Below are 11,060 nucleotides of genomic sequence, written 5' to 3'. Positions count from 1 at the left end.
AAATAAAATTGGTAGAAAAAAAAAGGGCTAAAAAAACCTCATAGTTTTGTAATTTCCCTAGAATATTAGAATAGAGATTTTGCCCCTGCATAGGCCGTATTTATTCAACTGGTCCCTTACTGAGGAACAGTAACCGCATTTCCTACTTTTTCTTTTTGCTATGACAACGCAGCCATGACCATCTGCATACTTAAAACTGTCTGCAGCCACGCTGGAGCATGGAGTCCTGAAAGTGAAACTGCTGGGTTGGGGGCAAGAGTTCACACTGTGAAACGTACCACCAAACTATTCCTGCCAACGGTGTGAACTGCCCATTTGCTCCCCTCATCACCAATACTGGGTATCTTTTTACTAATTTTCCCACTCAGAAAGGCAAGTCATCTCATTTCCATCTGGGTGTCTTTCAGTGTTAAAGACGTTGGGTGTCATTTCTGGCTTATTGGTCATCTGGATTTTTTTTTTTTAATTTTAAAGAGATTTACTCTGAGCCAAATTTGAGGACCATGACCCGGAGCCACGCCCAAGAGGCCTTGAGCAGTGGACTCCCTGGATTTCTTTTAATATGGAGTTCATATTCTTTGCCTAATTTTCTTGTCCTCTTTTTCTTATTACTTTCTAAGAGCTCTTTGTATATTATGGGTATTAGTCCTTAGTTAAAGATACTGCAAATACTGTTATCAGTCTGTCATTTGTTTGTTGTTTTTTCCTCCATACAGAAGTTTTTTCTTTTCAATTGGGTCAAGTCTAGCAATGTTTTCTTTTACAGCTTCTCAGTTTTGTGTCACATGCAGAAAAGCTTCCCCTACTCTCACTTTCTGCACAGCCATCAGTTCCAGCTCATGCAGTTCTTATATTTATCCACCCGCTGCCCCAGCAGTTGCCTGGCCTTTCAATGTCCCACATCACTCTCCAGCCCCAAGGCAGAGCTTGGGCCCTCCGAGTCCCAGGGCCAGCGTGGACTGGGGAGCTGCTGGGTGTCCAGCTCCAGCCTCAAGCTCTTCTCCAGCTCTGCAGCCACCCGGGGAGCAGCAGCCTGGATGGCATCCAGGACACTGTGTAGGTCCCACTGGGTCCTCAGGAGGGCATCGTCCAGTGTGAAGATGCCATCTCGTGTGCGCCGCACTTGGGTACAAACAGCGGTGGTCTTCAGCTCCAGGCCAATTTCATGCACCAGCTTTCGCAGCTGCTTCTGTGTCTCGTGCATGCACTGCACCTCTGTCAGGGACACACAGTCATGGGCACAGTGGTCAGGAGCACAGCCTCTGGTGTCTGGCTGATCTGAATCCACACCCCATGGATACCTCCTAGTGACATAATGGACCCGAGCGAGACACCTTAGCTCTCTAGGCTTTGCTACTGAGAGTGCAGTCTGAGGGCCAGCCCTGTGGGTGCCACCTGAAACCATGTTAGATATGCACAATCTCAGGCCCTGCCCAGACCTGCTGAGTCAGAATCTGCCTTTTAAGAAGATCCCCAGGTGATCTGTGGGCAGGTAGCTTGAGAAGTCTGTGCTAAGACTTGGTTTCCTCATCTGTAAAACGGGGGCTAAGAGGAGTGAAAGAGATCATTTATAAAAGGCGCTTAGCATGGGAGAGCCCTGGTCAGTGCTCAAGCAAAGGAGTACGAATTAACATGATCAACAGAGAGAAAAAGGAGTGAGGGGTGGGGAGCACGCAAAAGGAACAACGATAAGTTGGACACTGAGCCTGGGGGCACTGGCAGTTAAGAGTTGTGTCTGATGGGCACATGTGTCTGATGTGTCTGTGACAACTTGAACCACTGGCAGCTCTGGAAATGAGCTGCTAAATATAACCTGCTTGTTAAGGTCTGGCTTCAAAGGGTAACTTGGCAGGAGATAGAAGAGCTTTTGTTCTGTGTGCTTTGTGATCAGCTAACTTGGGGCCCGGGCTGGGAAGGAAGTCAGCGCCTGATGGCTTGGCCAGCAGCGATCAGGGCTGGTGTGTGTCTGCCTTGGCCAAGCCAGAGGACAGTGGCATGCGTAAGAGCATTCCACGGTGACTCCCCAAACCCAAGGGCCCCATCTCAGTACCCCAACGTCCTGGGGCAACCTACCTAGGAGGAATTCTGGAGGTGCAAAGTGGAGGCATCGGATGCCGGTTATCAGCATGGGGGACTTGTTCATGGGCCGGATCAAGCCTCTCACAGCCATCTCGTAGGCTTCCTGGGTCTTCAGGTCGAGGTTAGAGTACCTGCGGATCAGCAGGGGGCTGGAGTCCTGCAGACAGCATGGGGTGGGGAGCTGGGCCGACCACCTGCCCCTACCGTTGCCCCACTCACGAAAAGTGCCTTTCCAGAAGCTCTTCATTCACCTTCCGTGTGCCCTGCCACTCCTGCTCCTACAGCCACCCTGGCAGCAGCCTCTTTGTCTCCTGCAATCCCTAAACACAGCCTCTGCACGCCCTCCCTGGCTTCACAGTCACACATGCTGACCACTCCAAACCTCCACCCGTGCCCTGGGCTCCGGCATCTCAGCCTAACCCAAAGTGACTCGACGTTGTCCTCCTCCATGGGGTCTTCCTCCCGCCATCCTAACACCCCCAGCCGCCCAGGTGTCTGCCAGCCTCTTCCTCGATGCCGCCCTGTGGTGCTGTCCGCCCTGCTCCATCCCTTGCTCTCCTCCACGGGTCATGCCCTAGCTGCAGGTTGGGCCCTTCTTGGTGGTTGCCCAGGCACTGTCCTTGCTGCCTACTTCCTGCGTCCAAATTTGTCCCCTCTGGTCCCTTCTCCACATGGCCCCCAGGAACAGGACTGCAGTGCACTGGCTGTTTCAGACCTGAAAATGGCTCCCACTGCCCTCATCAACCATGTCCCACTTCCCTTCACTCCTCCCCCAGGTACCTCGCACCCCTGTGCGGGCTCCTTACCAGGTTCGGAACGCATCTGGCTGTTTCACCGCGAACCTGGGCCCGTGACGGTCCCACCACCTGCTTCTCCCCAACCACAGCTACTTGGCAATTTCACATTGTCCTTGAAATGATGCTGCCTAGGGCATTTTCTCTGATCACAGCAGCCTCCCCACCTCAGGTGGCTGTTCTGCTGGTGTCGCCCTACACCTGCAAGTCACTGTGCTCAAGTACCTGCCTGATCCCCTTGAGTCCTCAGCACATGTCCCTAAGGCAAGGGCTCTTTCTATCCCCAGTGTACAGAAAAGGCAAGTGAGGCTCCCAGCCAGGTGGGCCGTTCACCCAAGGCCACACCACTGGTGTCTGGCAGCGTTGAGAATGCCAGCCAGGCTGGCTCCAGAGCCCGCGCTCTCAGGACGAGGCTACTCTTGCTCCTGGGCTCTGTGCTACCATGACGTGGATCCTTGGTTTCCTCTCCAATAGATCATATGCTCCCCGGGATGACAGCTAGGATCTCCTGTTCCTCTTGGCCTCCCAATGCCCAAAACTCAGCACACAGAAACATTTCTGCATGCCGAGAAAGAAACGGGTAGTTCCTGTGTGGTTTCAGGTTCTAAAAACAGGAGGCGTGGGGTCTGTCCAGGCACCTCTCCACGCTCTCCCAGCACCTCCCTAAGGGCCCCACTTACGTCACCAGAGCCTTCTGATGGGAGCCCTGGATCATGGCCAGGATGCGGTCCAGCTTCTCTCTGGTCACGTGGTCTGGAAAAGGCAGGGGGTGGTCAGTGCACAGGTGGGGATGGCCCACAGCAAACTCTTTTCCTCCATACCAGTCCCATCCTTGGAACCTGGAGAGGGGATGTTTTGGAGGGATTCCCATGGCAGGGGTGGCTGGGAGTCCTTTGAGAATCTGATGAAAGCTCTGGACCTTCTTCTCAGAAAGATACATGTGAAAGCAACATTTTGTGGACATTTTCAAGGAGCTCACAGATCTCCTGAAGCCATCCAGACTCCAGGGTAAGAACACATTCTTCTGGACCAGGCATGGTGAGGGCTCATGCCTATCATCCCAGCACTTCGGGAGGCTGAGGCAGGAGAATCACTGGAGCCCAGGAATTTGGGACCAGAACAGCCTGGGCACCATGGCAAGACCCTATCTCTACAAAAAGTAAAAAAATCAGCTGGGTTTGGCAGTGCACCCCTGTAGCTCCAGCTACTCAGGAGACTGAGGCAGGAGGATCGCTTGAGCCTGGGAGTTAGAGGGTGCAGCGAGCTATGATCACGCCACTGCACTCTAACCTGGGTGATAGAGCAAGACCCTGTCTCTTATAAAACAATTGAAGAAGAGAATACTTTCTTCTGGAAATGGAAGCCCAAAGACGTACTTGCCCAATCTTTTAAGCCAGGTCTCTTAAGTCCCAGTCTGGGTTTCCCATGCCAGGGACCCTGAGAGGGTGCCATCTGCCCAAAATGCAGAAAGAGGCAGCAAGAAGTGCTCTGCCCGCTGATCCCAGTGAGTGGCTATAGCAGGAGAGCCACAAATTCTGCCACAAGGCTGATCCTGGGGCTCAGCCAGGGCAGGTGCCAACTTCTGGCTCCAAGGGCCAGAGCTCCGAGAGCAGGTGTGGGGACCAAAGCGTTGCTAGCCTGGAAGGGCCTAGGGTCCCCCCGGTCTGGCTTTGCTCATGCTGTGGTCTTACCTAGATGTACCTGCTACTGCCTGCCCCCACCTCCTCACAGCCCAGCTCAAATGCTGCCTCCTCCAGGAAGCCCTTCCTGGAACATGCTGCTTCCTCCTCCTGGCTCCTGCCTCTCCGCTCCTGCGCCTCTTTTCCAGCACTTAATTTTCTTTGATTTTTACCTTACTTTTTACTTATATAATTGATACCTAAATCTTCTTTTAAAAATTTAGACTGGCTGGGCACAGTGGCTCACATCAGTAATCCTAGCAGTCTGGGAGGCCTAGGCAGAAGAATCGCTTGAGCTCGGCAGTTCCAGACCAGCCTGGGCAAGAGTGAGACCCTGTCTCTACTAAAAATAGAAAAAATTAGTCGGGTGTGGTGGTGCATGCCTATAGTCCCAGCCACTCAGGAGGCTGGGGCAGGGGGATCAATTGAGCCCAGGAATTTGAGGTTGCTGTGAGCTATGGTGACACCATTGCACTCTAGCAGGGGTGACAGAGTGAGACTGTTTCAAAAAAGAAAAAAAAAAAAATTTAGACTAGCAACAACAATCATTCCCTCCCATCCCCACAAATTCTAGTTTCCTCCCTCCTGGGAGTGTCACCTTAGTAACCGACTCTAGGTGCTTTCTTAGATGTTGACACATACTGACATGTACAAATGTATAGTGCCGCTTTGCCAGATGTTCTGTCTTCTACAGGAGGCGTAGTGGTGTGTGCTGGGCTGAGTTCACTGAGACTAGGGGCTCTGTCTGATTCACCCTATGTGCCCCCAGTGCCTGGCACGTGGTTGGGTCCAAAAACCATCTGTCAAATGAGCAAATGCAATAGATCCCATGGAATGCCTTGGAACATGGGGATGGCAGGAAGGGAAGAAGGAGGCATCCATCCTCCATCCACCCGTCTACCAGCACCTCCCTCTTCCCAGGCCTGGTGCTCTGCGTGTGACCAGAGGAGTGAGCCACATAATCCTGCCCTCATGGGTGAGTCTGCTGGGGAGACGGATATTAAGTGATCACAAATCATTAGTCACTCTTCTGAGAGTCCACCCAGTCCAACTGTGGAGGCTAGAGAAGGCTTCTCCAGGGAGGTGATGTTTGAAAAGGTGAAAAATTTATACCGTTTGAAGAGAAATCAGAGTATCTGGAGGTGACATTTGAGCCAGGCGAGGAAAAGACAGATGACGTGTCCAAAGTCCCAGCCTGAGCTTGGTGTGTCAAGAGTAAATGAAAAGGGATCAGCGTGGCCCAGGCGAGGGCCAGGAGTCGAGGGAAGCAAGCGTGGAGGGAGCCGCCCTGGGCTGCCACAGGCTCTCACCATATGTCGTCTTCTCCACCAGCCGCCCGTCCTCACGGAAGTCATCTGTGGCTTTGCCCAGGAGGCCACGCACTGTGTAATCCTTCAAGGACAGGGAGGGGAAGACCCGGTCAATGTCCCCACGCTCAGCCCTAGCAGCTCATGCCCCAGAGGTGCGACACCGAGGCTGGGGCCCTCGGGTCTTCCCTCAGGGAGCTCACGCGCCCAGCCCCTGCCCAGCTGCTCCACTGCCCCCTGGGGAAGGGCACCAGCTCTCCTGTGTGGCCTTTGGCAGCTCCCTTGCTCTCTTTGTACCCCAGCTCTCCTCTGTGACTGGGGACGGTGACAGGGCAATCTCATAGTACTGCCGCAGATTCAGTGAGACTCAGTACCTGGCTCCCAGTCAGCGGGCCTCCTTCAAGATCGCTGCCTGGGTTCCCGTGACCGGCGGCACTGGCTGCCTGCAAAGGCACCGATGGCCGTCCTGCGACCACCCCGTGCCTTGGTGTCTCTCCGCTGCAGCTTGACCTGACAATTTACCACGCTGAGGCCTCTTGGCATGCCCTGGGGCTTCTCTCCACCCCTCCGATGTGACTAAGCTTTCATGACCCAGATCAAGGCCTTCCTCCTCCCAACTCCCCCTCCTCTACATCTGTGCAACAAACTGCCTCTGCCACAGATAGGAGTGACGAAGATGATGACAGAGATGGTGACAACAGTGACATTTACTGAACATTTACTATGTGCCAGGGACTATGCTAAGCACTTTACATGTAGTCATTAATTTAATCTTCCAATTATAGTTTTCCTATAGGGGAAATACTATTAATATCATCTCCATTTTAGAGATGAGGAAACTGAGGCACACAGATGTTAAACAATCTGCCCAAGGACACACGGCAGCAGAGCGGTAGAAGCTGGGTTTTGAAATGAAGACATGTGGCTCCAGAATTTGTGCTCTCTCTCTCTCTTTTTTTTTTTTTTTGAGATAGAGTCTTGCTCTGTCACCCGGGCTAGAGTGCTATGGCATCGCTCACAGCAACCTCAAACTCCTGGGCTCCAGCCAAGCAGCTGGGACTACAGGCATTCACGGCCATGCCTGGCTAATTTTTTCTATACCTTTTTAGTTGTCCAGCTAATTTCCATTTTTTTAGTAGAAATGGGGTCTCGCTCTTGCTCAGGCTGGTCTCAAACTCCTGAGCTCAAACGATCCGCCCTCCTTAGCCTCCCAGAGTGCTAGGATTACAGGCGTGAGCCACCGCGCCCAGCCTAGAATTTGTGCTCTTAACCACTAAGACTGTGGGCCCCCTAATGTGGCACCTGTTCACATACTTTGTGGTACCAGATTCCAAAGCCCCACCCTGGACGGCACGCTCCGAGGGCTGCATGGTGACATCCACTTCCCAGTCTTGGGGAATGAATGGAAGGCTGCTGCGATCAGGCCCTGATGTCACAGAGATCCAGGTTCAAATCCCAGCTATTAAAGCCCTAGAAATGCTGTGTGACCTGGGCAAGCAACAGCCCCTCTCTGAGCCTTAGTTCTCTCTTCTGTAAAATAGGATGAACAACAGATTCTACTTTACAGCGAGTTGTGAGGCTTCCATGAGGGAATCCATGTACAGGGCTCAGCACAGAACAGTCAGCACATACTAATGCCAGTAGTTACTGTTGTCATAGCCTCCTCAGCACATGACTATAAAAATGCTTGCTGCTGGCCTCGGTGCTTCCCCATGGAATCCTCTAAGCTTCAGAGGTATTCCGGTGACCCCCCCGGGAAAGGAACAGGGATAGGCAGGCTGTCCCCACCCCCCATACCTTGGTGAGATGAACATTGTACATGTCGGTGAGGAGCCTGCATCCCTGTCCCACGCCGAACACTGAAAGACAGCCAGCCTTGTCTCATACCTGGCACCCCCTTCCCGTCCCCTTGGCAACCCGCACCCTCACCCCCACCCTGCCATCAGATTACTCCCTTCTCTGATGCTGTTAAAGCGAGCAAGAGGGCGAGATCTTCCACAGGGAGCAAGCGAACTCCTCTGGATATATGTCGAAATGTGGATTTCTGGGCCTCATCCATAGGTACTGAGTCTGACTCAGGTGGAGAGGGGTTTAGGATCTTTAGCAAGGGGATTCTGATACACTTAAAAGAGATCACTGGCCCAGTCATATGACCTGCATTCAAATCAGCAATAGCTCTGAGTATAACCTTTAACCTCTTTAGGCCACAAGCTCATCAGTAAAATGTAGGTAAAAATGTCTGATCCCCGTGGGGGTTGTGCAGATTAAAGGAGGCGATGGTGCCAGATGCGGTGGCTCACGCCTATAATCCCAGCACTTTGGGAGGCCGAAGCGGGAGGATCACTTGAGCTTAGGAGTTTGAGACCAGCCTGAGCAAGAGTGAGACACCATCTCTACTAAAAATAGAAAAATTAGCCAGGCGTCGTGGTGTGCACCTGTAGTCCCAGCTACTCTGGAGGCTGAGGCAGGAGGATCGCTTGAGCCCAGGAGTTTGAGGTTGCAGTGAGCAATGATGCCACTACACTCTAGCCTGGGTGACAGTGAGACTCTGTCTCTAAAAAAAAGAGGCAATGCACAGGCAGGAAGCAGACAGTACAAAAGAGGAGCCCAGTGAACAGTGGCCATTGTGGCCACTTCCTGTCTTTCTTTCGGTCTGTTTCTCCCTCTGGCTGAAGGAGAGAATGACCCCGTCCGTATTCACTCTTGGAGGAGAACAAGGAGAGGGGCATGAGATCATGTCTGCTTGCCTACACCCCAGGAAGCAAGCCAAGGGGACTGTGATTGTCACAGCTGGAGGAAGTGGTTACCACCTGACACTGAGGACACAGATGGTTCATGACTAGGGCTTTGTGTATCCGGCTCCAGCAACATCCAGACCCTGGCCAGTAGGGGTAGAGTCACACGCCTGGCTGCCCCATAACATGATGATGGTTTCCCTCTCTGGGCCAGTGGCATTCACTAGCCATGTGACACAGGACAAGTCACCTAAGTTCCTAGAACCTTCCTTTCTTCATCCATAAAATTATCCACCTAATAAAGTTGTTGTGGTGAATAAGTGTGCACAAAGGGTCTTGAAACACATGTCATATGTAGGAATCACTTGATCAAGGTGGGCGATTGTCATTATTACCCTATGACTGCCACCCTCTCACCAATCATCTCCCCAGCTGAGCAGACTTGGGGCAGGAATCAGAGGAGGAAAGCAGTGGTGGGAAGTGGGTGTCAGGCAAAAAGTATGCTGGGCTCCCGGTAGTTCCCTGATTCTTCCCCAAGCCCGTATCACTGCACCCCCAGGCTTACCACATCACCTACCAAGCACCCCAGAAGCCTGGGCATCCAGCCGGTGTCCCACACCAATCTTCAGACTGGTGAATGCTGGTCCACATACTGAAAAAAAAAGAACAAGGTCCACTTGCTTAATCTTTGGATTGCGTGATGACCTCATTCCTAGAATGGAGCCTTGTGGAGCCCAAAATAGGATCAGGAGAGACTCTCAGGCTTCCCCACTATGGAATCTGGGACCCTGAACCATTTCCTCCATTCCCGGGGACCCAGAGAAAGGGTGACTCAAGATGCCTTTTACTCTGCTTACCATCAGTCTCCAGTGACAGGCTTTCAGAGGATTGGCCATACCCTGGGGATCAAGACTGTGGAGTCCCTGTCCAACTCTGCTGAAGGATAGACCTCATAAGAAAATGGAGGCTCCTGGCTAGGCGCAGTGGCTCATACCTATAATCCCAGCACTTTGGAAGAGCTGAGGTGGGAGGATTGCTTGAGGCCAGGAGTTCAAGATCAGCGTGGGCAACATAGCGAGATGCCATCTCTAAAAAAAATTTAAAAATTGGCTGGGCGTGGTGGCACGCACCTGTAGTCCCAGCTACTTGGGAGGCTGTGGCAGGAGGATTGCTTGAGCCCAGGAGTCTGAGGTACAGTGAGCTATGATCATGCCACTGCACTCCAGCCTGGGTGACAAAGCAAGACCCTGTCTCTAGGGAAAAAAAAAAAAAAGAAAACAAAACAAAATTGGAGGCTCCCTAAGGTAGGACCTGAATCTGTCTGTTCAGAGTTCTATCCCCAGAGCCCAGCACTCACTCACTAGCTGCTGAGGAAATAACTATTGAAGGAATGAATGCATGAGTGGGCCAGAAGTGTTTATACTTCTATAGATCAAGAAGGATCTAGGGGAAGGTACAGGGTGGTCAAGAGCCTACTGAATCCAGACTATGTTACTTAATATCAACACTGAGCCTCAGTTTCCTCATTTGTGAAATGAGAATAGGACATATCTCACAGGATTGTGGTAAAGAGTCAATGAGATCATACTTGGGAAAGCCGAACACAATGCCCAGTACAAAGTAGGTACTTCATACGTTATACTTATTATCGTTAACTATAGGAAGTCACTGAATATCACCCGTTGGAGTTTTAAAGGTTTCCGTTCAAGCCCCTGGCCTCCCTGACACATGCCTTAATCACATCTAGTGACAGGGATGCACTGCTAGAACCAGTTCCATTGTGGGGCAACTTTGTTCACTAAAAAGTCACCCTTTCCCAGAAACCCAAAACCCCTTCCTTATGATTTCTACCCAAGGGTCTCAATTCCCACCTGGAGTCCCAGAATAGTAAAAGGGCCAGCAAACTACAGTCCACAGGCCAAATTCTCAAGCCTGTTTATGTTTTTGTTTTTTATGGCCTGCAAATTAAGAAATAGTTTTTCCATTTTTCAATGGTTCAAAATAAATCAAGAGAACAATACAGTTGTTCCTCAGTATCCATGGGAGATTGGTTCCAGGGTCACCCGCATATTCCCAAATCCACAGATGCTCAAATTCCTTATGTAAAAGGGTGTAGTATTTGCATATAACCATCCTCCCATACATGTTATTTTTCAAAATCTTTTTTTTAGAGACAGGGTCTTGCTCTGTCCCTCAGGCTGGAGTGCAGTGGCATGATCACAACTTGTAACCTCAAACTCCTGGCCTTGAGCAATCCTCCCAATTTGGCCTCCCAAAGTGCTGGGATTAAAGACATGAGGCACTGTGCCTCTCCCATATACTTTAAATCATCTCTAGATTACACATAATACCTAATATGTATGCCTACACATCATTTCATTTGTGTGGATTCTATGCAGTATTCCGTGCATGGCAAATTCAAATTTTGCTTTTTGGAACTTTGCAGATTTTTTTTTTTTTTTTTTT

At 51.2% G+C, this 11,060-nt stretch overlaps 1 protein-coding gene across 1 annotated transcript in view; it reads right to left on the bottom strand.

The window, feature by feature from the left end:
* Nucleotides 1-653: 653 nt before the first annotated feature.
* Nucleotides 654-11,060, bottom strand: part of TRUB2 (TruB pseudouridine (psi) synthase family member 2) — a 12,650-nt gene continuing 2,243 nt past the window's right edge. Inside the window, exons 3-8 of the mRNA XM_012639849.1 lie at nucleotides 9,172-9,246; nucleotides 7,657-7,718; nucleotides 5,863-5,944; nucleotides 3,554-3,626; nucleotides 2,074-2,210; nucleotides 654-1,215 (exon numbers count right to left, since the gene is read on the bottom strand). Of these exons, the coding sequence (XP_012495303.1) occupies nucleotides 890-1,215; nucleotides 2,074-2,210; nucleotides 3,554-3,626; nucleotides 5,863-5,944; nucleotides 7,657-7,718; nucleotides 9,172-9,246 (755 nt within the window). The 3' untranslated portion in view covers nucleotides 654-889. The remainder of the gene's footprint in view (nucleotides 1,216-2,073; nucleotides 2,211-3,553; nucleotides 3,627-5,862; nucleotides 5,945-7,656; nucleotides 7,719-9,171; nucleotides 9,247-11,060) is intronic.

The sequence above is a fragment of the Propithecus coquereli genome, unplaced genomic scaffold (genome assembly GCF_000956105.1).
Source record: "Propithecus coquereli isolate 6110/MARCELLA unplaced genomic scaffold, Pcoq_1.0 Scaffold142, whole genome shotgun sequence".
Classification (NCBI taxonomy): domain Eukaryota; kingdom Metazoa; phylum Chordata; class Mammalia; order Primates; family Indriidae; genus Propithecus; species Propithecus coquereli.
The sequence above is the reverse complement of the archived record's forward strand: the minus strand, read 5'-3'. Positions and strand labels throughout refer to the sequence as shown.